Source organism: Acomys minous, assembly GCF_964271855.1.
Source record: "Acomys minous genome assembly, chromosome: 9".
In the NCBI taxonomy this organism is placed as follows: Eukaryota; Metazoa; Chordata; class Mammalia; order Rodentia; family Muridae; genus Acomys; species Acomys minous.
Genome location: NC_140490.1, coordinates 80682355 through 80709020, shown reverse-complemented (window position 1 = coordinate 80709020; position 26666 = coordinate 80682355). Strand labels below are relative to the sequence as shown.

Genomic DNA, 26666 nt, shown 5'->3' with positions numbered 1-26666 from the left:
GTTCATTTAGTTAGTGGGTACCCAGAGATGGAACATGGGTCTTTGGGCACCTTTACCGAAGGCACCATTACCTGCTGAGCTATTTCAACAGGCTTTATTTTGTTTGAGAGAGGATCTCACGCAGCTCGAACTGGCCTAGAATTCTGTCTAGCTGAGGTTGGCCTTGCAGCCCTGGTCCAGCAGATTTCGCCTTTCAAATGGAGGTGTGCACCATCACACAACCAGTTTTGCGTGCAAGTTCCGAGAAGGTGTGGGGCAGCATTGGATATCTGTTGGACCCATCCACGAAAAGCAGGCATGTTGTGGATAGGAGGGGGTATGTACCTAGACATGGCTTGTAGACCAGGAGGACCCACAGACTGGAATTGCACAGTAGGAGTTGCAGGTAAGAAACTAGACAGCCCAGGGTCCCCAAGACTCGAGACCCTTGTTAGGCTAGGGGCGCAGTGCGCCCCGCCCGCACCAGGTTCCCGGACACTGCAGCCCCAAGTAGACTGAGTCGTGCAGGGATGTGGGGGGCGGGGCCGCGCGGCCGCGGGAGGGGGCGCCGCGAGCTCAGGCTCCGCCCCCCGCCCCCGCCGGAAGGGAAGGGGAGGCGGTGGCCAGAGCGCAGCGAGCCAGACGCGGCGGCGAGAGCGGCGGGGGCGGCCAGGCTGCTGGACCGGGCGGCTACCGGGTACACCGAGCCAGGGGCCGGAGCGGGCTCACCGCCAACGCGATCACGTGCGCGGCCCCTCCTCTCTGGCGCGCCTCCCCCGCGCGCCGCTCTCTCCATTCATAAATTCTCCGCCGGCTCCGCGGCCACCGAGCTCCAGAGCCAACCGGGAGCGCCGTGCATCCGCCGCCCGCCCTCCCGCCGCCCATGGGCCGCACGCCCCGGCGCTGAGGTAGGCGCGGCGGGCCTTGGCGACCGGGCCGGGCGGGGACGGGAGGGCGGATACGCGCGGCCAGGGGATGGCGACCAGCTCCAGGGCCCTCCCTGACCCACCAGTCCTGTCGCGTGCGTGGCTCCGGGGAGGGAGCGGAGCGTGGGAAAGGCCTGAGCCGCCCTGCACCCCGCCCACCGTCTGCAGCCCGGAGGGGGAGCCCGCCCTCTGCCTCAGTTTACCCTAGTGACAGGGCGAAAGCAATGTCGCCTTGGCCTCCTGCATCCTCATGAGCCCGGCACCGGGTTCGCTGTGCTTTCTGGCACTGTATCCTACTGGGGGTGGGGGCGAGGGACGTCCTGTGGGGACCCCTAATCTAGGCTCGCGTTCTCGCTGGCCCTTACGACCCCACCTTCCTCGCCCTGGGTCTCTAGCCATCTTCCTCCTCACCTCTCATCACCCTCTTCACCATGCCCCACCCCCCTCCGGCCTGAACTCATTTTCCGACCTACATATGCGCCCCTTGCCACCCGCCAATTGATGCCCTCTGTCCTCTGCCTCGGAGTGCTGAGGACACGTAGCCTTCCTAGGGGCGCATTCGTTTATTCAGCCTCCCTCCCCTGCCCCCCACTAGCGCCACTCCTCCACCGTTACGAAAAAACAGTGAGGGCGCTGGAGCCTGTGGGCTCTTCTTCCGTGGGAAAGGGCTTTGGGTGCTCACGCTCGGTGTGGGAACTAGGGATGGCTGGCCAGATCGGTCCCTATCACTCCCGAGCCATCTTCATGCCCGGAATGAGTCAGGTGCAATTTTAAACAGCCCCTTCCTGAATTTTTTCTCCCCACCCCCACCCCACGATGTACCATAGCCTCAATTTCCCCACGCTCCTGGCAAAGGCCTGGTGGAGCAGCCATCTTGGCCCCATCTCGGGGCGCCCCCGTGGGCGTCCTCCCCCGCGCCCCGCCCGCCTCCCTCTGCCTGGCAACCAGCCCCCTCCCCGCCCCCCCGCGCGGCCCTGCGCACCGTCGCCATGGGAACCAGATTTTTCAGGACAGGAACAGATGAGCGTCTTTTGTCCTTTCCACTCCCACCAGTGTGGGGCACAGGGACCTTTTCCTCTGGTGTCGTGACTGGGGCGGGGCGGGGGTGTGAGTTGCTGGTGCAGCCTTGTCCCGCACCTCAGGTGCGCTGTCTTCAATTCCTTTTCTGTGCCCCAAGACCCTGAGACACTCCCGACATCTGGGATGTCGCCTGAGTGCTGTGAAGGCTTCGTGGCCCCATTCCTCCAAGGGTGCTTAACCGTTCCTGGGCATGGCTGCGTTACCTTGCTGGGCCGGCCACACCGGCCAGCCTGGTGGCTGGGATGTGGGAGACCCACACTTACACACACACACACACACACACACACACACAGAGAGAGAGAGAGAGAGAGAGAGAGAGAGAGAGAGAGAGAGAGAGAGAGAGAGATCCCTGCGCACGCATGATGCCACCTTCTATGTATTAAAGATGGCGAAAGAGAGGTCCTGGGAAAAAAAAGCCCTGGCTGCAGGCGCCTTTGGGGGATGGGAGGTGTGTGTTTAGGGGGGGCCAGCTAATATTGACGCGGCCCCACCTGTGCATGAGTCACCCAGTGACGGCTGTTGCTGCAGCACGGGGATGCTGGGGGCTGACTTGCAGGGGCTCCTGTTGGGAGGGGCAGGCAGAGCTGAACCTGAGCTGGCTCTATGCCCTACCTGTAGCCTCAAAATGCAGCCCACGGCCACCATGGCCACAGCGGCCGCCACCACTGCCACCGTTGCCCTGACGACTTCGTGGGAAAACATCACCAGCCGCCCCACGGTGGGTTACTCCTGGAGGCCGGGGGTAGGGGATGGGGGATGGAAACCCCCCCTCCCTGCAATGGAGCCCTAACACCCCCGGTCCTGCGCACTCACCCCCTCACACCCACCCAGGCCGAGCCTGACCCCATCTTGGACAACTATGTGCTGCTGGTGGTGGTGATGTCGCTGTTCGTCGGGGGCACGCTGGTGGTGCTGTCTGGCGTCCTTCTGCTCTGCAAACGCTGCTGGGAGGTGCACCAGCGCTTCAACAGGTGCATGCCTCGGAAACCTCCTGGCGACGCGCCCAGGTGCGCCTGCAGAGCCTCACAAGTGGGGCTCCCCATCCCGGCTCACCCTTCGCCTTCCCCTCCCCCTCCCAGGGCCATGGACGAAGCAGAGAAGACCACCACTACCTACCTGGACAACGGCACCCACCCTATACAAGGTGAGGGGCCCGCGTGGCCTGCAGCACCCCTCGCTGCACTTGATTGTGCCTCCCGCCGCGCCCCGCCCCTCGGCCCCCTGCCCGCCCCCTCGGGCCGCCTGACGGTCTGTCTGTCTGTCTCCCCCACCAGACTGGGCGCAGTTCGAGTCCGACTCATCTCTGTTTCCTTAACGCCCAGGCGTAGGTGCGCACAGGCGCGTGCTGAGAGCGAGTGAGTGTGTGAGCGGATGAGCGAGTGCCCGCCGCCCCGCCCAGCCCGCCCCGTCCTGCCCTCACTCGGCCCGCGCCCCCTCCCGGCCCACCCCCTCCCAGCGGCCTGCCTGGCAGCAAGACACGCGCGGCCCACCCCGGGCCCACCCTCTCTTGGCTCTCCTCACAGACCCCGACTGCAGGGGGGAAGACCCGGAGGGACAGGACACCGAGACAGAGCGCTTCCTAGCCACCAGCTCCACCGGCCGCCGTGTGTCCTTCAACGAGGCTGCCCTGTTCGAACAGAGCCGCAAGGCTCAGGACAAGGGCCGCCGGTGAGGGAAGTCAGGGGGAGGTCACAGCTGCTGGTGCGGAGAACTGGGGGGCCCTGGCCCGGGTCTCTTGGTATGGGCCGGCAGGGTGGCTATAGTCGAGGAAATACCGATGTTGAGGTCCATGCGTTCAAGACCCGCACACTGCAGGATGAGACGGCAGGATTACTAGACTTGTTTTTTTTTAAACGTTTGTTTTTATTTATAAGTATTTGCGGGGGCGCGCGTATGTACACCTAAGTCCAAGTGCCCGCGGAGGCCAGAAGAGGGCGTCAGATCTCCTCGGAGCTAGAGTTACTGGTGGTTCTGAGCGCCCCAATATGGGCGCTGCAAGAGCAGTGAAGTGCTCCTCACACCTGTGCCATCGCTCCACTCCTGATTGCTACAAATCTGAGGCCTGATTGGTCTGCATAGAAAGTTCCAGGCCAGCCATGGGTGCGTTTCAAGACCTGCCTTTAAAAAGAACACCAGGTGTGGTAGTCCATGTGTGAAAAGCCGGCAGGTGCTCAGCTGAGGCAGGACGATTGCTGCAAAGTTCAAGGCCAACCCCTGGGAACAAAAATCCACAAACAAAAACATTCATTCCAGCACAGGACACAGGCAGGCGGATCGCTGTGAGTTCGAGGCCAGCCTGGTCTACAAAGTGAGTCCGGGACAGTCAGGGCTACACAGAGCAACCTTGTCTCGAAAAACAACAAAACAAAACAAAAAATGCACACAAAAAAAGAGGGAATGTTTAGTGTTGCAGGGGATAGTCTATGAGTTCAAGACCAACCTGGTTGATATAGCAAAGACCTGCGTCTCAGCACTTGAGAAATGGAGGCAGGAGAGCCAGAAGCTCAGTCATCCCTGAACAGGGTGTTAAAGACCTGCCTGTCAGAATGCTAAAGTAGATCTTAGGCTAGGGACTGCCAAGGGCTGACTGTTGGGGTCCCCAACATAGGTACACCCTGACAGAGGGGGACTTCCATCACCTCAAGAATGCCCGCCTCACCCACCTCCACCTGCCGCCGCTCAAAATCGCTACTATCCATGAGTGTGATTCTGGCGAGGCCAGCGCAGCGCCCACACCCCACCCAGCTACCGCCCCAAAGGACAGCTTGGCTATTTTCCAGGTGAGGGTCACAGTTGCAGCTAGCCCTGGTCCTCCACAAGGTAGGGGTGGGTATGAAGGGTCCAAGTAGGTACCAAATAAGGTCCTGGCCGTCTAGCATGGGGAGGTAGGCTGTCCCCCTCGCCGGTCTGGACTCTGTGTCACTCTGTCCTCCCCTGATCTCTCTGTTGCACAGCCCCCTGGGAAGGCCCTCACCGGCCGCTCAGTGGGCCCCAGCTCTGCCCTGCCGGGTGATCCCTACAACTCCGTGGACCTGTCCGAGATCAGCCCCTCGGCCTCCAGTGAATCTGGAGAGAGCACCTCGGTGAGGGTTCCCTCTGGCTCCCCCACGGCCATCCCAAGATCGAGGTCACCTCTCTCAGAACCACTCACTCCCAGAATTCCCTGTAAGAGCCAGGCGGGTGGGAAGGGCAGATGAGCACCTCCTTACTCCAGAGGAGAAAGCTTCCAGAGGGTTCCAACCCCGTGAGAGACCGGACGTGGGATGGCAGCTCTGACCTGACAGAGGCGGCTGTTAGAAAGGGGGGTGACTGCGGGCTGGCTGGGAGAGGGGACTCCAGGCCGGACAGTCATCCGTGCAACGCTCCCTCTCCCCCCTCCAGTTAGATGCAGGTGCACGAGGGGCCAAGGCTGCTGGGCCTGGGCCTGAGATGGCACCACCCGGGGAGATGGGTACGAGCTCCACAGGGGCGGGCACTGTGCTGCAGTTCTTCACGCGGCTCCGCCGCCATGCCAGCCTGGACGGGGCTAGCCCCTACTTCAAGGTCAAGAAATGGAAGCTGGAGCCAAGCCAGAGAGCATCCAGTCTGGACACGAGAGGTAAGGCACCCCAGAGTGACCGTCGTGACCTCTAGGGGCCGTCTTGATGAGGCCAAGCAAGTGGCCCGAGTCCCCAGGGCCTGAATGTCTCTTCCTAGAAACCTAGGAAGCCTGTCAGTTGTCCCTTGCGATCCAAGGCAGGGTGCGCAGGACCTGTGCGCGCGGATGTGGGTGCGGTGCTCGCCTTTATCAGTATGCCAGTGGTCCCCCACTTCCTGGAGCGCCACCCAGTCCCGTTGACTTCTATGGACAGGTCCCGGCGGTGGGGTAGAAGATCTCTAGCTAGCAAGCATGAGGCCCTGGTAGGCTTCCCTCACCAGCGTGGAGGTGCACACCCCAGTACTTGGGAGTGCAGAAGGCAAGGAGAGTGGGAACGCAGCCAGTTTCAGCCTAGCCGTGGGCTTGAGGCTAGCCTTGGCTACATGAGAGCCTATCTCCAAAAAAGGAAGGGAAGGGGGCGTGGCAGACTAATTTTAGGATCTATTTTGAGAAGTTGTCTCATTGCGTAGCTGGGGGCCCGGCCCTAAACTCCCAGGAACCCTCTTGAGTCCTGGGGATTGCAGGCCTGGGCATACCCAGCTGACCCCCCTCCCCCGAGGCTGATAAGGCCCTAGGCAGTGACAGTTTGGGTTTTGTGGCAACAGAGTAACTTTCATTTGCAAATGAGTATGGATTGGTCCACTAAAGCTATTTACAGAAACAGGTGGCCAGCCTGTGGCCCTGGCCTGGCGTAGGGGACAGTGTCTCCTCTGTGCTGGCTTCCCTGTGAGGGAAGGGGAATGCCAGGCAGGGATCTGGGGGGCAGAGGGCTTGTGCCCCGCCCTTTCCCGGGACCTGTAGACTACCCGGGTGGGAAAGCACCTGGGCTGAGACCAGACGGTGGAGATCAGCCACAGGCCAGTGTGGCAGCCCAGAACCTGTTTGCTGGGTGGCTCCCACCCCACCTGGTGGGCGGGAAGTTCTGTTTGGGGAAGATTCTGGCTACTGGCCAGGAGCTGGGGCAGGGGTGGAGCCTCCAGGCAGCACCTTCCACCCTCCCGTGTGGGCACCCCAAAACAACACCCCCCCCCCACTTCCCTGTCTCCTGCTTCAGAGAGCTGGGCGGTGCTAAACCACTGGATGTCCCTTCTCATGGCTACACCTGTCCAGACAGGGCTCTCTGGGCTGGGCTCCCCGCCCCCTGACCCCCGCCCGCGGGTGGGATGTCTTTCCGCACATGCCTGACTTCTGGTCCTGGCCTCAGTTTCTTTGCCTGACGGACTTCCCCTTCACTACAGGTTCCCCAAAGCGGCACCACTTTCAGCGGCAGCGGGCAGCCAGTGAGAGCATGGAGCAGGAGGGGGACGTCCCCCACCCGGATTTCATTCAGTACATTGCCAGCGCGGGCGACTCGATGGCCTTCCCACCCCCCCGCCCCTTTCTGGCCAGCCCCACCAGCCCGCCCCCCACTCTCGGCAGGTATTTTTCAGTAGATAGAGGTGCTAAGGGTGAGCCTGTGGGCCCCTGCCCTGCCCCATCCCCCATAGGTGGCCCGGGGACTGCCCTCCTGGCCCTGTGGACACGAACTCGAGTCACCTTGGCCACTTCATGGGGGCCACCTCTCCAGCGCAGACCGGAGGAGGAGGAGGGGAGCAGGGACAGACTGGGTAAGGGTAGGTGGGCAGTTGATGGCCCCAGGGTCTCCAAGATGGAACACCCACCTGAGCAGGGCGCCAGGCTTGGGCCTACCCTGTCCCTGCCTATTTGTGGCCGACTCCGAGGCCTGAAGGGCTCCTCAGTGGTCCCAGTGTCCCTTCTGCCTGGCTGCACCCCCGATGAGTGTCTGACCACTCGCAGGGGCCTTGCTAACGGCTTCTATCAGAAGTAGCCTCCCTTCCCAACCCCAAAACAAGTCTCCCAAATGGTAGCACCACTGGGATAACAGGCTGAGTGAGGCCTTGCAGACTTGTGGGGTGACCCTTGGCCTCAGGGATTCCCACCTGACCAGATCTAGGACGAGGGGCCAATTTGGGGTCTAGTTTAGGCCCATTCCCTTGAGTCCACCCCTGCACATCAATGTACCTAGGAGTGGCCAGGCCTCCGTGGGAGCCCCTCCATGTCCACAGTCCCTAATAACACAAATCAGTGGCCTGGCCGGCAGGGCAGGGCAATGCCTGCAGGCTCTGACCACGTGGGCCTGGCCTTGCAGGCTAGAGGCGGCTGAGGCAACGGGAGGAGCGAGCCCCGAGACTCCCCCAGAGCATGGCATCAGTTTGGGGCCCGAGCATGCACAGCAGCAGGACCCGCAGCAAGAGCAGGACGCCGAGCATGCGCAGTGCAGCTACCGTGACCTGTGGAGCCTTCGCGCTTCGCTCGAGCTCCACGCGGCCACTGCATCGGACCACAGCAGCAGCGGCAATGACCGCGACTCGGTGCGCAGCGGCGACAGCTCGGGCTCCGGCTCCGGGGGTGGCGGCACCGCCCCCGCCTTCCCGCCCCCTCCCGAGTCTCCGCCTGCTTTGCGACCTAAGGACGGCGAGGCCCGCCGCCTGCTGCAGATGGACAGCGGGTATGCGAGCATCGAGGGCCGCGGGGCGGGCGACGAAGCCAACGAACTTCCTGTGCCAGCCCGCAGCCCTCCCCGCAGCCCGCGGGCCTGGCCACGCAGGCCGCGCCGCGATTACAGCATCGATGAGAAGACGGACGCGCTTTTCCACGAGTTCCTGCGCCACGACCCGCATTTCGACGACGCCCCGCGGCACCGCGCGCGTGCGCACCCTCACACCCATGCTCGGAAGCAGTGGCAACGAGGCCGGCAACACAGTGACCCCGGCGGCGCGCGCGTGGCCACCCCCCCTGGGGTGGTGCGCCCCGCTCGTGCGCCCTTGCGCCGAGGTGACAGCGTCGATTGTCCACCTGAAGGCCGAGCACTGCCGACCACCGGCGATGACCCGGCCATCCCTGTCATCGAGGAGGAGCCTGGCGGCGGAGGCGGTGGTTGCCCAGGCTCGGGGCTGTGTGTGGAACCGGCCGGGGCACTGCTGGACAAGCTGGCGGCCGGCCTCGACGAGAGACTCTTTTCTCCCCGCCTTGCTGAGCCAGTGGCCTCTTCCCCGGTGCTGATTGTCGCTGCTGCTGCCCCAACGTCCCCTGACCACAGCCCGGCCTAAACTGTGAACTCGGCCCACCCACCGCTCGGCAGCTTCTCTGGCGACACTTGGGGCAGCTGCGGGAATGGTGGCAACAGCGGGAGAAACCTGGGCTTGCAGTGCACGGGCACGCGGCCTCGATCCCAAGCGCGCACAGGCGGTGTCCCCTCGGGCACTCAGCAGGGCGCAGTGGCCTCCCGAGGCACGAGGCTCCAGGACCCAGGCTCAGCTGCAGGGAGGATGAAGAGCTCGGACTCGGCGGCACCCAGCCTCTGAGGCTGGGTGGGGCAGGTTCTGAGGCGCGCATGCGCAGCCTCCCTCCAGAACCGGCTGAACGTCCACTCGTGAGCACGTGTTGGCAGCGCCACTGCCTGCCATACGCATGCGTGAACCTACTGGAAGGGAAAGGACCGTGGGGCACTGAGGACCAGAGAGGAGCTCGCCGCCCCAGCCCCTCAATCCATTTACCTCGCCATGGTGTGCGCTCGCAGCAGCTGTGCCGTCCCTCTCCGAGCAATAACTCCCTGCTCCTGCTCTACGCATGTGCACAGGCCCCACCCCAGCCCATTCCTCCCCCAAGAGCCTTGGGCTTTGGACACACGGACAAAACAGCCCAGGTGGCAGCTTCAAGTTTCCCAAGCTTTATTTATTGCCAAAAGATAGGGCGGCCTCGCCGTGAGTGCCCGCCCACTCCCTGCCCTGCGCCCTCCGCGGGTAGTCGTGTTGTCTGGTTGATCATAAATGTCTCTGCATATTCGCTCGCTCTGGGTTTTCTCTGCAGGCCACCCTGAGCCCCGCCTGCTCCAAACACCCTCACAGTCATAGCTCAAATCCACCTGTTTTATTTAAAAAAAAAAAAAAAAAAAAAGGAACCAAACCAAAGACAGCGAGGCTCGCGAGCGGCATGCGGGCAAGGCCGGCCAGTGGTCTCGACATAAAGTGCTTCCGGGGCGGCGGGTCCACCCTCAGCTCCAATGTCCCCAAGTGTCGGGACGGGCAGGCCCGGGAACCGCAGCCTTGCCTTGCCGGGGCAGGTCCTGGTGACACTGCAGATAGAAACAGTCACTGAGCACGGGGCCCCAGGTACTCACCACCACGAGCGGGAAAGGCCCTTCATGAAACTACGACTGGTAGGGATGTAGCTTCACCTAGCAGACAGACGCCACCCCTGGCAACCAGTGAGGCTCTGCCCCAGGAGCAGCACACACACCCACTGTGCATGCCACGGTCCATGTGCCTACCTGTAGGCCGCAGTCACTGCTGCTTGCAGGCCGAGAGCCGGCGGATCTTGTTGCTGGAGCACACCTTTCGCGTGGGGTTGGTGGCGCCGGGCCGGCCTTCCGGCCTCACCTTGCTGCTGAGCTGCGGCTCTGTGCCATTCACACACACAGCCTTGGGCAGGCTGCGGCTCTGTCCATTCTGACCCACTTCCTCTTCCAGGACCTGTCCTGCAGGGAGACCGCAAGCACAGCTTGAGCCAAGGGCCAGGCAGCCCTGACGGCCCGAGGCTGGGCAGTTTTATGCTCTCTGGCCACGGGCTACCCCTCAGCAGCTCCAAAGCCTGTCCAGCCAGGCCCAGTGCCTTGCAGTGCTGTGATCTGGCCCCCATGCAGCGCCCGGTGCTCACCTGCCTGTCTAGCCTGGGCAGCCAGCATCAGCTCCCAGAGCTCTCCAAGGGAGCCAGGCCCTAGGCCCACAGTCCAGCCCCAGCACTCAGCCTGGGGACTACTAGCTGTGCTGGCCACCGCCAGGGAGACCATCAGCTGGGCTGCAGGCCTAGTTTACTCAGCTGGCCTGCATTCACGGTGGGACAGCAGGTCACCTCTCCTGAAGCTCCTTGGGCTCAAGTCTCTAGCATGTGACTACGTGGCCTGTATGTGCTTGAGATGTGGCTGTGGGAACCCAGCCGAGGCCCCGCTGCCTGCGCCCTTGGACCCAGAGTTCCTCGCCCAGACTGGCAGCACCCGGCCCTCATTCTGGATCAAAGTGAGGTATCAGGTCAGGTGGACCCAGTAGCAGGAAACCCTCCCCCTCCCATCTTCCATCCACAGCACTGGTAGGAAGCCCCTTTGTCCTGCTGTGGCCGAGGCTCCAGGCTGTCAGGCCTTAGAGCACTGGTACAACAACTACTCTATGGCCACGCGGACACAAGGCAGTGTCCCTCGCCTTCCATCAGAGCACAGCAGCCCTGAGCGTCCCTCAAGCAACCAGCTGAGGAGCCCACATGAAGATGGCCTTGCCAGGCACCAGCTCTCAGTGCGAGCCCAGCCTGTGGCCACAGTCTAGGAAAGGTGGCCATCAGGTGTACACGTGTCCTTGTGGGTCCAACTAGGCACCCAGCAGATGCTCTGCTCTCAGAATCCTCAATTGCTATAGGGGACACAAGGAGTCCAGAGCCCACACTCTCCCCATGGCCTGAGGGGCATAGGAACCAAAGCCCCCGAGAGCCTTGACCCCAGGTTCGCCCTCTGCCACCCTGGAGGGAAGCATGCAGGGTGCTGATGGGCGAGGGCAGTCGCGGCAAGCATCCAGCTGCAGACACAGTGGACAAAGCTTTATGGAGGACATGGGTGGGGCAGCAGCCAGGGAGCTACACTAAGGCCGTGACGCCCTCCTCAGGCTCCTCTCCAGGAAGGCCTGCGCCCTGGCTCTTCCACATGCATGTGTCGCATGCATCCTCGCTAAGCCCTGACTCGGCCGCCTCCTCGACACCTGGGGAAGAAGGCGATATAAGGTCAGGGTCGGCCAGGGCTGAGGGCCACTGGACCCAACCCTCAAGTGGCTGTCTCAGGGCACCTGCCCACTGCCCTCCAGGGTCCCCTCCTCCTGTAGATGAAGCCAGGGAGGCCTTAAGAAGCTGTAGGTGAGGCCCGGGGAGCCCGCTGGCTAGCCTGGAATGAGATGCCATAGCCACCAGAAGACCTGGCCGTGCTGGGCTAGGTCAGCTGAGCCTTGGGGACAGGACCAGCCTGAGAGCTCACCAGGCACTGTGAAGTCTTGGGTGTAGATGATGCCATCCTCAATGTCAAACAAGTCCTCCTCCTCCTCCTCGTCGGCTCGGCCATGCAGGTCCTCCAGGTAGGGCACCACCGTCATACTGCGCCAGCGGTCCTTAGTGTCTGGGCTTGGTGGGATAGGCACTAGCGCCTCAGCCAGCGGGTGTTTCTTCCGGAACCAGCTGCAGAAAGGCCATGAGCAGCAGAGGCATCAGGCACTTGGTGACCTGGGCTGGCCACCTGTGCAGGCCAGCACAGCTCACACCCCATTGCTGCCCTCGCAGAGGGCAAGGCCTCAGTGCTCAGGTACAGGCTTGAGGTCTCAGCAACTGGGTCCTAGACCACTACCCAATCAATGGCAGGCGTAGCACCTTGGCCTGGGGTGGACAATTAGGGCCCTGTACCCATAGCCCCACCCTTGAACAAGGGTAGGCTGGAAGGCCTCACTGGGGAACACAGGCCAGCAAGGAGGTAGCAACAGATTTGAGGACACATGCCAGGCTCAGAGAATCTTGGAGCCAGGGCTGCGCCACCCCCATCTGCACCCCCCCCCCCCGCATGGCTGGTCCATGAATGAAGGGTAAGACAGAGGCTCCAGCCGGTAGGCTGTGAAAGACACCATGCCTCCTGTCTCCTGCTGGCTCCCTGGCTCCACTCCCAGGCGGCCGGGCTCCACTGGGCCAGTGCCCAGCTGGGGTCCCAGTGTCATTTCCCTTGAAGCCTGGCAGAGCCTGATGTGCCCTTCCCAACTCCCCCTGCCACTCTCCCCACTGTGGAAGGACCTGAACTCCATCCCTGACGCTGCAGCTTCTCGGACGCACAGCTGCCCGCAGTGGGCAGCCCTTTCATAGCCCAAGCTCACACACGCCTTCCCCAGACTACACTCCTGTCAGCAGAGCCCACGCTCACCTGTGCTGCCTGATCTGTCGAATGGAGAACCTCTTGGCTGGCTCATACTCCAACATCCCTGTGTGACAGAAGGGTCCCTGCAGCCGCTGCCTGCTCTGTGCCACTGCCCCACCCCACCATCCATCCCACTGGCCTTCCTAGGCCCCAGGGAGATAGCAACAGGCAGCCAGGGAATAGCACTGAGAACCCCTTAGTGGGGCCATCAAACCTGTCACCAGTGCCACCTGCTGCAGACACCAGGGAAACTGAGTCCCAGAGACCTCCCACGCTGGCTGACAGGTAACAGAAGGGGCTGTCTTGTCAGTCTGATCAGGCCACTGGCCCCACCCCACTGCCACCTGCCCCCCAGGGGCTGACTCAGAACCCCTCCACAGACCAGGGGCTCTGTCCCTGGCTGTCCTGATGCTTAGGTGACCCGGAGATGCCCACCTCGGAGTAGGTCAGAGAGTGGCGGGCCGCAGTCACAAGGGATGGTGAAGTCCCCTCTCCCGATGTTCTCAAACAGCTTGTAGATATTGTCTCCCTCAAACGGGTATAGGCCCGTGGTGATATTGTACCTTCACATGGACGACAGCGTCAGTGCTGGCCGCACCCGGAGGCCGGGGGCCCCCAACTCGCAGAGAGCATAAATATTAAATGGTAGACGTGCAGCTGTAGTGCCCTACATTTACTAGAGCCCTGTGGGGTGGGGTGCGGAGGGCAACTACACCCACCCCTGCTGGCCACAGCTTGTGGGTCAAGAGGCCTAGAGAAAGCATGCAGTCCACACCTGCTGCAGGGTTAGGACACTTACAGTGTGACCCCAGCCGACCAGATGTCCACCTTGAAACCTGAGAAGGTGTCGAGTCCATTGGCAATCTCGGGTGGCTGGAAGGCCGGGGAGCCCTGGCTTGTGCGGCAGGTGTCATCCACAGCGAAAGGGTGCAGGGCCTGCAGGGCAGCGAGAGTCAGGGGAGCTCAGGAGAAGCGGCCCGGGAGCCCTGCACACGATGCCTACCTCGGCAACACCCAGGTCGGAGATCTTGAGCGTGCCGTTGGTGGTGAGCAGCAGGTTGCCCGGCTTGATGTCCTTGTGAACAATGCCCTGGCTGTGCAGGTACTCCAGGCCGTCAATCAGCTGGCGGAAGTACCTGGATGGGTGGGACTGGCTCAGCCCACAGGCTCGCAGCCCACACCATGGGGGCTCACAAGGCCTGCCCAACATGGGGCAGGCATCTTGATACTCAGAAGGCCAGACTGACTACAGCGCCTGCTGTCCAAACCCAGGGAGCTGTTCCCCGGCTTTGTTTCTTCCCTTCCCTTTCCTTCTGTATTAACCAGGGCTGTGACTGCTGGCTTGGGTGCGTTAGTCAGGCCTCGGAGCCACTGTGGCGCTGCGAGGCAGTGGGCCCACAGGGCCTAGTAGGAGGGTAACCCCAAGCACATCTCTGTTTTCCTGACAATGGCTGCCATGAGCTCAGGAGGTGCTAGCTGCCCGCCCTGCCCCCAAGCAGGGTCCTTACCCGTGAGCCTGGCACACAGGAAAGCGCCTCTCAGGCACACTGTCCAGCATCTCCTGCATCCCACACACGCAGTACTCCATCACCATATACGTAGGGCGCTAAGGAAAGCAGCACACACCAGGCCCTGGGAGCCCCGTGCCTAGCAACAGGGGTCTGGGGGGCCGCAACGGGAGATTGTTGAGAGTACAGAGCCGCACTGGCCACTGCTCTGCTGCCTGGCCATCCTCCATGCTCCCTACCATCACCACATCGGAGTCAAGACTGCAGCCAACTACAGGGCGCTATCTGGGCGCTCCTGGGGCAGCATAGGAGCCACCAAGCGAGGTATTGCTGCTGAACGTGGCTTGCACGCCCGACCACACCCGGGGACCCCACACCAACCCCACTGCACCCCACAGGATATATCTTCTGCTTCTCTTCGTTGTACAGCACGTCCACCAGCTGGATCACATTCCGGTGCCGCAGCCGCCGTAGCAGCTGGATCTCCCTGCAATGGAGGATACTGCTCATCCGCCCTGCCTGCTGCGAGGGGCCCGCACCCAGTCATGGCAGAGCCGCCCGGCTGGGAATACACTGGACACAGGGAGTGGACAGTCACCTGGGCTGTGGTGGGTTCGGATCACAGTGTGGGTGGGTGGGTGGGGGGGTCTGCATCGTCCCCTCAGGGAGGGACCATCAGGACATGGAGATTGATTTGGAAAAGTAAAGCTCCTAGCACTAGGCCACAACAGGGCCACAGGGCTTCTCCCCAGTACTGTCCCACCTCACACCCCTGAATGTCCCCCAGCTGGGATGAAGGTCAGCCCAGATACTGGGAGCAGCAGAGATGGTCACTGGCAAGTGCCCTGGTCCAGCAGGCTGAGGGGACCATGGCCGGTCGCAGAGGCATGCCTCAGCACCCATCACAGCCTCTCCGCAGAAGAGGGCCGACAGGCGAGGCTCACACACTGCAGACACTGCACACACCCCACACGTGTGACCACGAACAAGGCTCTGACCCTGAAGACAGCATGCCCAGTGAGACCAGGCACAAAAGGCCACACACAGTGGCCTCCATGACAGCAAATGTCCAGAACAAGTGAATCCAAAGACAGGAGGACACTCTGGGAGGGACAGCTCACCCGCTTCCTTTATGGTGACTGGACGCTGTGGCACTAGACAGTGATGACGTACACTCTACACACTGTCCTAGAGGCTGGCGTGCTGTGGTGGGTGAGGGCAGCACCGACTACTCCTCTCTAGTCTGTCTGCCCCTCACAGCTCAGCCCCCTCAGTCTGCCTCCACTCCCTCAGGTCCCACGTCTCAAGAGTCTCCCTGAGCACAGCCATGATGCTCTGGGCTGTCTTCCCCTGCCACCCTGCCTGCTCCCAGGGCTGCTGGGCAGGGCCAGTGGGCCACCGCAGCCCTCCCTCCTCAGTGTGGCAGCTCAGCCCCAGTTCACCTTCTGTCCCCAGGAACCACAAACACGAAATGGAAACTACACAGGCTGAATGCACATGATTCAACTATCTGAGCCACCCCAGGGCTCCAGAGGGGTGCCGGCACCCAGGAGGCCATAGCATCTGGTCCCGGGGTTCCTGGGAAGCAACCGTGTAGAAGCCTGGAGCAGCTAAGATCCATGGTGAGCCAAGCCCTGGCCCCTACCAGCTCCCCAGTTCCACACTGAGTTCCAGGCAGTTACTAAGCTTTAGAACCAAGGCTCCCATCCTAATGTCCCCACATCAGGGCAGGGACTGTCACCAAGGCAAGGCTTAAAGCCTACTAGGAAGCTGAGAGCTGATGCCACCACTATAACAGGGGCAGTACTCACTGTACAGGGGACACCTGAGCTGAGTCAGCTGACAGCTGTGCCCTGCAGAGCCAGCCCACCTCCCCACACAGACTCCTAGGGGTTGTACCTAACAGGGCCACAGAAGGGCAGGCCAGGCAGAGGCCCCAGGCATGAGGCTGCCAGTGCCCACCACCGCACTCTCAGGCTTAGGGACCAGTTTGCAGCTCGCCCTCAGCACACACATCAATGCAACGTGGCACCACGCCGCCTTTCCAAGCAGTACCCATAGGCTGCCCAGAGCCACTGCCCACTCTGCAGTCAGAACTTTCCTCCCTAGGTGCCACACACAGGCAGTCTGATGCTTCTCTCCCCACACCTCCTCCACGCCCCGGCTATCACCACACAAACCCCAGCCACTGCTCTTAGCATTAGGTGGTGCTCCCCAACACCCCTCTGGACCACAGTGGCTCTGCGGCTTCAGTGCTGTCCACCAGACACCCTCTGGCCTCTCCCGGACCCTAATTACCCTGTCCTGTCCAGCAGCCTCAACTCAGGCCATCACACACACACACACAGAGTGCACAGTCCCCGGCTGCACCCTCCTGAAGCACGCCATTCCCAGGTCACAGAGCACACCTGCAAGGACAGTGCTGAGCCACCACCAGCCTGGCTCTCCACAGGGTCTGCTGTCCACCTGCACCTGGGCATGCTCCTGCCCTTAGGGCTAAGTATAGCAGCAAGTCCAGGCTTCTTAGCAATCAAGCAGCCCCCAATGTCCCTGGACAAACCAACCACCCTCAACCCCTGCCCCCCAGCACAGAGAACCTGACTTCAAAGGTCCATCAACTCTGTGGGCTCAGTGTCATCTGTATGGTGTATCTGCAGGCCACCAGACCCCAGCACTCTTCTTGTGACTTCAAAGCTGTCAATAAAGACCACCAGAGCATGGCAGATAAGCCCTGACTTTGCGCCAGCCTCCTGACTAGGCTGCCTGCCCTGCAGCCTGCCTCACTGCTCCTACCCAAGCTGACTCGGCTGCTGGACCACGGCTGTCGGGGGCTGTCAGCTGCACATGGGCATGATGCACACGGCCAGTGCGACTCCAGCCTGTCAACACAGCCATGCAGGAGGCTGAGGGGGGAGGCCCAAGAGTGCAGAGCCAGGGGCTGGAGAGATGGCGGAAGCAGAGGCTGTGAGCTCTTACGCTGGAGTCAGGTTCAGTTCCCAGCACCTACATGGCAGCTCACAACTGTAGTGGATGAAGACATGTTGGGGGGGGGGGGGTAGATGGCTCAGCGGTTAAGAGCACTGGCTGCTCTTCCAAAGGTCCTGAGTTCAGTTCCCAGCATCCACATGGTGGCTCACAACCATTTGTAATGAGATCTGGTGCCTGAATCTAGTGTGCAGGTGTACATGCAGACAGAACACTGTATATATGATAAACAAATCTTTAAAAAAAAAGAATGAAAGAAAGTATGTTTTTGTTTGATCCCAAGTGCACGATGTGAAACTGTCTCATGTGAGGACCCATGGGGTTTGTCCACTAGAAAGGGAACTGCCTCATGTGGGGGGCGTGGTCTTCACCAGTTGAAAAACATCCTGTACAGACTATGGCAGAGTATAAAACAGCCCCCAAACAAAGAGATTGCCTTTACAGCGCTCCACATGTCTTGGCTTCTTGGCTTTGCACTGTACTGCTTCATTCCTAGCGAACCGCTCGCTCCAGAGAGCGTTTAGAGGGTTCTGTGGCTGTGGTTGCTGTCGCTGTTTAAGGCGTCGGCTGGAAATCTGACGGTGAAGAGTAGAACAGTCTAGAGAATTCCACCTCTCCTGTCCCTGTTAACCTTCCTTCTCTCCCACCCAGGCTCAGGGGGTTGGAAGAGAGCAATACGCATTAAAGAACGCCAAGTAAAAGCGGGTTTTAAAAGATCAAAGCTGGCCGGGCGTGGTGGTGCAAACCAAAAAACCAAACTAAATAAATAAATAAAAGGAATCCCAAATAAAGTAGGTTCTTAAAAAAAAAAAATAGGGCTGCAGAGATGGCTCAGTGGTTAAGAGCGCCACCTGTTCTTCCAGGGGTCCTGAGTTCAATTCCCAGCAACCACATGGTGGCTCACAACCATCTATAATGTGATCTGATGCCCTCTTCTGCAGATAAAGCACTCATATACAATAAATAAATAAATTAAAAAAAATACAGCCTACTGTAAGTCCAACTCCAGGGGGTCTGATACCCTCTTCCGAGGTTTACAGGCTAACGGACGCATGTGGTGCACGTACATATAGTCAGGCACACATGTAAATATAAAAGAAAACATTTTAAATTTTTAATAAAGGAAAGAGTTTAAGGCCCGCCCCAGCTATGGAACATCACAGCGTGTGGAGAAGAGATCCCTGCCCCAGTCAGCGTGGGGTCTCAACAGGCCGTAGCTCTGCATCCAGGGATCTCAGAACCCTGCCTACCCACCCACCTGAGGCCATGCAGGGAGCTGTGGCCTGAGAGCGCCCTCTGGACTCTACTCACTGCGCCACGGCAGGGAGCACATGTCGGCATGTCTGGAAGCAGTCTACAAGACACTGTCAAGGCCAGGAAGAGAAAGGCTAGGGCAGGGTACCTGCCTGAAGGGAAGTCTTGGGCCCATCCGCAGCACTGCAAAACAAGCTATGAAAAGCCTAAAGGCGGCCATTAAAGACACCTTTAATCCCAGCACTCAGAAGGCAGAGGCAGATAGATCTCTGAGTTCGGGGCTAGCCTGGCCTACATAGTGAGTTCCAAGACAGTTAGGACTATGTAGAGACCATGCCACAAAAGGAGGTGGGAGTTGTGCTGGAGAGATGGCTCAGTGGTTAAGAGCACTGGCTGCTCTTCCACAGGTCCTGAGTTCAATTCCCGGCAACCACATGGTGGCTCACAGCCATCTATCCTGGGATCTGGTGCCCTCTTCTGGCCTGCCCACATACATACACTCATATACATAAACTAACTAAATAAATAAACGTTAGCTGGGTGTGGTGGCGCACGCCTTTAATCCCAGCACTGGGGAGGCAGAGGCCGACGGATCTCTGTGAGTTCGAGGCCAGCCTGGTCTACAAAGTGAGTCTAGGACAGCCAAGGCTACACAAGGAAACCCTGTCTCAAGAAAAAAACAAAACAAACAAAAAAAGAAAGAGCCTGGAGGGGTGTCCCCTCCTGTACATAGGAGTTGAGATGGTGTTTTGTGGCAGCTTCTTCCTAGACTAAAACTTTCCATCCTGCAGGAAAGATCTTTAAGACAGAACGTAAACAATATAGATGGGGGGGGGGGGCACCCCAGCACTTGGGACCAAGGAGCAGAGGAGACGGATCTCTAAGCTTGGTATAGAGAGCCAGTTCCAGGATGGCCAGAGCTTGTCGTGAACAAAAAAGAAAACAAACCCCAGAAGGCACACACCACAAAACAGCTCCGGAAGTCCTTGAAAAGGACCAGATGCACAGGCCCCGCCCTCCTGAGTAAGCAATGAAGGCTGCTGAGTGACACTGCAAAGCCTGAGACAGCAGCCAACCTGCAGGACACAAATCCCAGTGAGCTGCCTGGAGGAGGTTCCAACCAAAGGACATTCAGCAGCCTGTGCCATGGCCTGCCTCTGCCTCCACGCTGTGGAGGGCTTCCGTGACGCAGCTGTCTTTGAGCCACTTCTGCTCCTCTAAGTAACCCCAACAAAACTCATTGGTGCTCCACACTGGACTTCGCTGGTGTCCCAATTTTGGTGTGCTGTGAGCCCCCTGTGAGGGTAAGTACAGTGTGAGATGGTTAATGGTGACCATCAACTGGCACCCAGGACCCAAGCCACTGGCCAAGTCTGAGGGAGCTCCCAGATTAGGGCTGAGCAAGGAGAAAGTCCCCGCAAAAGCAGGTGTTACAGCCAATGGGCCTCCTGACTGCAGATATGTGAAGTGATAAGCCACCTCGAAGTTCTGCCACTAAGCCTTCCTACAGGGGACAGCTATGCCTACAGACCCCTCCGTCCTTAAGTGGCCTCTGTGAGGCGTTGGGGGACAGCGAAGAGACCAGTGTGTGACAGATACGGGACCACAGCATCCTGACAATGGGCCATGGTGGCACACAGCTGCTAACCCAAACACCCAGGACGCTGAAGCAGGACAGTCATGAATTTGAGGCCAGCCTGGGTGGGCTACACTGATAATTAAAACAGCTTCCTGGGAGGGGGCAGAGGCAGGTGGATCGCTGTGAGATCAAGACCAGCCTGGTCTACAAAACGAGTCCAGGACAGCCAAGGCTAACACAGAGAGACCTTGTCTCAAAAAAAAGAGAAAAGAAAAGCCGGGCATGGTGGCCCACACCTATAATCCAATCCCAGCACTTAGAAGGCAGAGGCAGACGGATCTCTGTGAGTTTGAGGGCAGCCTGTTCTACAAAGTGAGTCCAGGACAGCCAAGGCTACACAGAGAAACCCTGTCTCAAAAAAAAAAAGTTTCAAACAAAACAAAACAAACAGCTAGGGCTGGAGAGATTGCTCAGCAGTTCAGAGCTCCTCCAGATGACCAAGGTTCAATTCCCAGCACCCACACAATGGCTCACAGCTACCCACAACTCCAAGTCCAGGGGAGCTGATGCCCTCTGGGGTTTCCACTGTATGCACTGGGATCACAGCATGCAGGCAGAACACTCCTATACACACAGTTGCCATTAAAAAAATGAATAAAAACAAAGAACCTTACTGCTTGTATGCAGCTTACTGGTCAAATGCTGCAGAACCTGAGCAGGCGCTCAGCACCCCTTGCTGTGGGTAGGGAGCGCTTAAGGGCAGGAGGGCCTGAGAGCACAGGCAGCTCAGGCACAGGAAGGGCCTCCCACTCCAGCTTCAGGGCTTTCTGCCACCCTCCCCTGCTCCGTGGGTTTTTTGTTTGTCTGCTTTTGAGATAGGGTCTCTGTGTAGCCTTGGCTGTCCTGGACTCGCTTTGTAGACCAGGCTGGCCTTGAACTCACAGTGATCCACCTGCCTCTGCCACCCGAGTGCTGGGATTGTTTTTGTTTTTAGGTAACCAAGAAAAGAAGGAGAGGATGGAGCTGGAGAGGTGGCTCAGAGGTTAAGAGCACTGTCTGTTCTTCTTAAAGGTCCTGAGTTCAATTCCCAGAAACCACATGGTGGCTCACAGCCACCTATGATGAGATCTGGTGCCCTCTTCTGGAGTGCAGACTCATATGTAGGCAAAATACAGTATATATAGCAAATATATAAATGTATAATACATATAAATAAATAAATAAATATATTTTTTAAAAGAAAAGAAAGCCGCATGGTGCTATGCAAGCAAAGGCAGGTTTAGGTCAGCCCCTGTTCAGAAACAACAGAAAATGGCCCTAAGAGAAGCTGGCTGCACACTGGCGCTGGAGGAAGCAGGAAGCAGGCAGAGCGCAGGCGAGAGAGGAAGGCCCTTCCGCTAGGTTCCACCCAAGCTCTCTCTCGGGCAGCCCAGGCAAGGCCCATAAAGGACGCATAGTCTTGCTGTCTGGCCAGCTACCCAGAGCTGAGAGCACAGGGCTGCTGGAGCTGAGGAAGTGCAGGCCCTCGGCCGCAGGCAGAGCTCTAAGCTCAGGAGCGAGGACACACGGCAAGCCAGTTCTCAAGGCAGCAGGGTTCAGACACGGCGCCTGCCGTGCACGTGCCCAGCCCCAGCCCTGGAAAAGGAAAGGTGGGCAACACGACTGACACAGAGTCCCGCACGCGGCAGACACCGGAGCTCCACGCCACCACAGTCCAGCCTGCCGCCTGTGCTGGCTCTGTCCACCAACACGGCTCCCTCACCGGAAGCCCTGGGTTTTAACCCCAGCACCGTGGGACTCTGACTGTGGCAGTGCACACCAGGAGCCTGGACAGGTGTCCAGCTACAAGCTCCAGGTCCCAGTCTGTCTGACGAAGGCGGACTGCACTGAGAGGACCTAAGGTGGCCCTCTGGCTTCCACATGCGCGCGCGCACATACACACACTCACACACACACACACACACACACACACACACACACACACACACACAAGGAACCCAGGGCCCAGCACGGTCCCGCAGGCAGGCAGCAGGAGCATCTTGTCAAGTCTGCGCTGGATGTTCTGTGAGCTGAGGGCTGAAAGCCAACAAAGTCCAGGATCTGCTTCCCACCTCGCTAACATCCCAACTATGCACAGTGCACACAGCCAGTCACCATGCTGTGGCCTCCAGTTGTCCCTGGAAAGCTGCCAGTACCTCCCATGGCCCTAGCAACTCAAGACAGGTGCAGATCCGGACAGCGCGGCGACACCCAACAGCTGAGCACACAGCCCCCCCCCCATCCCTAAGTGGCCATTGGCCATCTAGCACAAGCCGCTCTGCCCGAGCAGGTGCTCCCTGTCGCCAAGGAGAGATGGTGGCCGGGCACTCTGCAAAGGGCACACAGCTCAGCTAAGCATGAGCCATACTGCCAGGACGCCAAGCCTTCAGCCCTAACCGCCCATCGGGAGGGCGAGGGCGACTAGGAAATATGAGGGCAGGAACAAGGGCGGCAGGAGCCCTCGCCTTAGCGGACTGGGAGAACACAGGCACAGAGCCCTCCAGCCACAGCGGGCCATCCATGGCACAAAACTGGCAACGAGCAACCAGATCGGGTGGCATGCCTGGCCCCAGCGCACACACACACAGGCCCAGAGCTCAAGATCAAGGGCTGTGACAAGACTCTGCCTCAGAGAAGCAAAATAAATGTGCACTATGGTGCCAGCCAGCATCCCACTGCTCAAGAGACAAAAGTCATCCACTCTTAACTACACACCAAAATTGAGGCTAGCCTGGGCTACATGAGACATCTCAAAGCACTCAAAATTGGAGTCTAGAGCGTAGGCTCAGTGATTAGGACCTGAGTTTGGGTCCCAGTATGTAGTTAGCTCACAAGCCCAGCATCAGAGGACGATGCCCTCTCCTGGCCTCCACAGGCACCCAAACACCTGCCTTCCCTCCCGCCCTATTCATACACACATGATAAAAGTCACATGGCCGGGCAATGGTGGTGAATGGCTGTCACCGCAGCACTTGGGAGGCAGAGGCAGGTGGATGTGAGTTTGAGGCCAGCCTGGTCTACAGAGTGAGTTCCAAGAAAGCCAGGGCTACACAGAGAGACCCTGTCTGGTGGAGAGAGGGAAGAAGGAAAACTCAAAAACAAATAAATACACCAACAACAAAACTAAAAGATACAAGAATACAAAACAAAGTGTTCTTCTGGGTGGCAAGCCACAGTGGGGCGTTCTCCCTGTGCCCTACACTACAGCACCCACACAGCACCAACTGACGGCTGGTGTCCATGCCCTACACTACAGCACACACGCAGCACTGACTCAAGACTTGTGTCCGTGCCATATTCTGAGGCGGCTCTTCAACTTGTCCCTGCTGGCAGGTCTCAGAACTGTCTCTATGCACAAGCAACAGGCAGCAAGGCCCGTGTACCCAGGGGGTTCACACTGGGCACTGGGCCATACCCACATGAGGCCCACAGGCAAGGCAGAGCAGGGCAACCATAGCACACTGCGGGGGGGGGGGGGGGGGGAGGTCAGAGCGGTAGAGCCAACAGGTCACCAGCAACTTCCTAAAGCCTCCTGTTAGTCAGTACTAAGCTCCTGCTACCTCTCACAGTGGGGAGACAGGAGCTGGGGCACAGGTTCCTGCAGTGTCCCCGGGAATGAAGGTGCCACACTGTGCCGTGCCTTGGCGCGCACCCACAGTGTGGTACTGGGAGAAAGCTGTGTGCCGACTGCAGGACAGGCCCCCAGAGGCTTGTCTGGAAGGCTCCGGACACTTCCCCATGAGAGACAACTTGAACGCAGTCTATTAAGCTCCTACAGACAAAGGCCCTTTCTGCCTGAGCAGCTGTCGGCAAGCTGCCCCTTCACAGGCCGTGGCCGTGCGTAGACGAGGATTTCCACAAGCCACTCAGGCAGGGGGTCCACACCAGCACTGGCCGCCGCACACGCCTGGCTTGAGGTCACGCCATGAGGACTGTGCGGGGCATCTGCAGATGCTCGGCAGCGCTGCTCTCGGCTTCTCCTCCTGGTTTTTATCCCGTGTGTACATGTGCCACAACACGCACATGGAAGTCAGAGCAAACCTGTTTAGCATGTGGTCCCTTCACCACTGAGATGTCCTGCCAACCCCAGTTTTCCTTATGAGGCCAGGCTTTACTGTGCGCCCCTGGCTGCTCTAGAACCGGAAGCAATCTCCTGCCGCAATCCCTCTGGCACCGACGACAGGTGTGTGCCCACTTGCCCTGGCCGACTCCTGTCTTGACACACAGTCCAGGCTCTTTCCGGTACCCCAGCTGTCTGGGAGCTGGTGGCCTCCAGTGGTCTGTGTCCAGCATCCCTCCTAAGTTCACATGTGACACCCACCACTCCCATTCCTCCCCACCACCTCAGGTGGGGTCCCTTCAGGGCCTAGAAACCAACTTCTCTCAGCTGAAGCTGCCCTGGCTCTGCAAGCCACACCTGACCTGGCCACGCCAGCTACAGACAGCAGAAGCCTTGAGAAGCAGATGAGGGCTACGAACTCATAGACAGAGCTCCTAAGTCACAAGGAGAGACAGCACACAGGCTTGACCTGTGCACGTGGAGTGCTGCTGACCCAAGATGGGATCCAGGCTGGGCAGCCAGACACAGTGGGCTCCCAAGGGCCTGAAGCCAAGGGGGCCGCTGGAGTGGCAGACCGGCAGACACCACCCAGAAACGAGCAGCCTATAGCACCTCCACCTTTAGACAATGGTTTGGAGCCAGGTTTACCCAGCTGAGGCCTCTGATTTCACTTTCAGCTGCTCCCACCTGGAGGAGCACCTGCTGCTGGGCCCCCTGGTCGCCCAGTGCCAGACTGACTCGGGCCACTCCTACACAAAAGGCCAAGCAGGTCCTGAGGCTAGCCTAGCCTCCACCACGGGGCGCACTACCTGCTCCGGGGTATCTGCCCAGCTTCCTGTGGGGACCACTCAGAGCAGTGCCAGGCTGGCAAAAACAAGGAGCTCCCAGCCTTTTCTGGGACAGGCCCACAGGCAAGGTCACCAGACAGGCAGAGCGTCCCTGCCAATGCTGGCCCCGAAGATAAGGCCCCTTCTTGGAAGCTGGTAGGTGAAGTTTCCCAAGTTCCGCCAAGCCGGGCAGGCTCGATAAAAAACGTCCCCACGGCCCAACGACGACGCCAACCTCCGAGGACACCGCAGGGACCTGCGCCAGCACTGGCCGGCCACCTCCTCTCCACCCCAAGTGTCTCTGTTCACCATTATTTTTGGCCCCACTGGTTCCCTCTGACTGCGTAAACAAACTAGCCACCCGCCTGGCAACGCCCGCCAAGGAAGCCAGGCGCGGCTCCCGCCAGGCCCCGGCCAAGAGGAGGGCTGGAGGCGCACAGGCGGCCACAAGACCTCCCCTTAGGAGTGTCCTGCAGGCGGCCCCCAGCACCCTGACCGCCCCCCCCCCAAGGTGTGACACTCAGGGAGAGATGGGGTAGATGGATAAGTGAGAGGGGAGGGAAGAGGAAAAGGAGGAAGGAAACGAGAAGGGGAGGAAGGTGGGGGGGGGAGGAAACAGAAGTCAGATAGTACAGGAAGAAGGGGCCTCCGAAGCAGCTCATGGCAGCGCCCGCGTCGGCCCCAGGTCCTTGGCACCTACTTCTTGACGTTGGCCTCGCCATTGGGGATCCTGCGCAGCTTTTTCTTCTTGAGGATCTTGACCGCCCTGCGGCACAAGGTCTCGGAGTCCAGCACCTCCTTCACCTTGCCGTACGAGCCCTCCCCGAGCAGGTCCCCCATCAGGTACTTGCCGATGAGCTTGGCGCGCTTGCGGCGCGGCTGGTAGATCACCTCGGTGGAGTCGATGCGGTGGATGAAGGTGTCCATGCCCACCGACATCAGCTCGCCCTCGGGGAACAGGCCCAGCGACTGGGGGTCCGCCACGTCCATCCTGGACCAGTCTTTGTCCTCGTCCCCTTCGGGGGCGCCAATTCTTTTCAAGTTCCGCACCCTTTCCCCCCCGTGCCCCCTCCCCGGCTTCTTCCAAATGTTCAAAAAAGAAAAAAAAAAAGAGAGAGAGAGGGAAAAAAAAGCAACGACTCCGCAACCCTCCCGGTACCCTAACCGGGTCCTCGTCCCCTTCGGGGGCGCCAACTCTTCACTTTTGATTCGCCCTCCCCTTTTCTTCTTCTTCTTCTTCTAGGTGTTCAAGGAGGGGGGAAAAATGAAAACAAGAATGAAAAGAGCAACGAGCCCCCCCCCCGCCCCAACTCTCGCGTCCCCCCCCCGATTCGGGTCCGCGGGGACGCTGCTTCCGACGAAGGCGACGGTCCGCCGTCGCGGCGCGCGGGCCGCTAGGTCATGGTCGCCACCAAGGCCCCGCGCTCAGGGGCCCGGGCGGCCGCTCCGAGGCCGGTCCGCGCCGTCCATGTCCGGCCCGCGCCGACGCCGCGCGCGGCCCCCTTTTAGTTCCGCGACTTCCCGGGGCGCGGAGTCCACCCGGACGCGGGACACCGGGACGCCCCGTAGGCCGCCGCGGGCACCGAAACCGGGGCGGCAGGGAACCTTTCCGGAGACCGAGGGGGGGGAAAAGAACACCCCGGGCGGCGCGTCCCCCTCGCCGCCTAGCCGCCGCGCGACGGGCAGGAGGCCGGAGCGGCGAGGGGGGAACCGAACTCCAGGCAGAAAGATGCTGCCCGCGAGAGGAGACTCCACTCCGGCGCCGCCCTCGGCGGCTCGCGCCTCACTCGCGGACGCCGCGAGC

At 60.1% G+C, this 26666-nt stretch overlaps 2 protein-coding genes across 3 annotated transcripts; one reads left to right on the top strand and one right to left on the bottom strand.

Moving 5' to 3' along the window:
* Positions 1-601: 601 nt before the first annotated feature.
* Positions 602-9468, top strand: CBARP (CACN subunit beta associated regulatory protein). The gene is made up of 10 exons (XM_084795511.1): positions 602-887; positions 2604-2703; positions 2817-2956; positions 3065-3129; positions 3509-3653; positions 4594-4765; positions 4940-5068; positions 5367-5583; positions 6861-7041; positions 7772-9468. Exons 2-10 carry the CDS (start codon positions 2611-2613, stop codon positions 8730-8732), a joined length of 2103 nt encoding a protein of 700 aa, XP_084651637.1. The 5' UTR covers positions 602-887; positions 2604-2610; the 3' UTR covers positions 8733-9468.
* On the bottom strand, positions 9332-26154 carry STK11 (serine/threonine kinase 11). Of its 2 annotated transcripts, XM_084795567.1 has the most exons (10): positions 25563-25928; positions 14522-14605; positions 14119-14208; positions 13614-13746; positions 13410-13546; positions 13046-13173; positions 12617-12674; positions 11693-11889; positions 9953-10159; positions 9332-9757 (listed from the first exon to the last, which is right to left on the bottom strand). In XM_084795567.1, exons 1-9 carry the CDS (start codon positions 25850-25852, stop codon positions 9966-9968), a joined length of 1311 nt encoding a protein of 436 aa, XP_084651693.1. In that variant the 5' UTR covers positions 25853-25928; the 3' UTR covers positions 9332-9757; positions 9953-9965. The 2 variants fall into 2 exon arrangements, with proteins under 2 accessions (XP_084651693.1, XP_084651694.1); XM_084795568.1 differs by lacking the exons at positions 9332-9757; positions 9953-10159 and adding an exon at positions 11251-11423 and having other exon boundaries at positions 25563-26154.
* Between the last annotated feature and the right edge of the window lie 512 nt (positions 26155-26666).

Coding starts and splice junctions, on each gene's coding strand:
- CBARP (XM_084795511.1), top strand. CDS start 2,611: ATGCAGCCCACGGCCACCATGGCCACAGCGGCCGCCACCACTGCCACC. Junction 3,654..4,593: donor GCTCAGGACAAGGGCCGCCG/GTGAGGGAAGTC, acceptor TCCCCAACATAG/GTACACCCTGACAGAGGGGG. Junction 5,584..6,860: donor ATCCAGTCTGGACACGAGAG/GTAAGGCACCCC, acceptor CCTTCACTACAG/GTTCCCCAAAGCGGCACCAC.
- STK11 (XM_084795567.1), bottom strand. CDS start 25,852: ATGGACGTGGCGGACCCCCAGTCGCTGGGCCTGTTCCCCGAGGGCGAG. Junction 14,606..25,562: donor GGCGAGGCCAACGTCAAGAA/GTAGGTGCCAAG, acceptor CCTCCATTGCAG/GGAGATCCAGCTGCTACGGC. Junction 11,890..12,616: donor CGACAGATCAGGCAGCACAG/GTGAGCGTGGGC, acceptor GCCTTTCTGCAG/CTGGTTCCGGAAGAAACACC.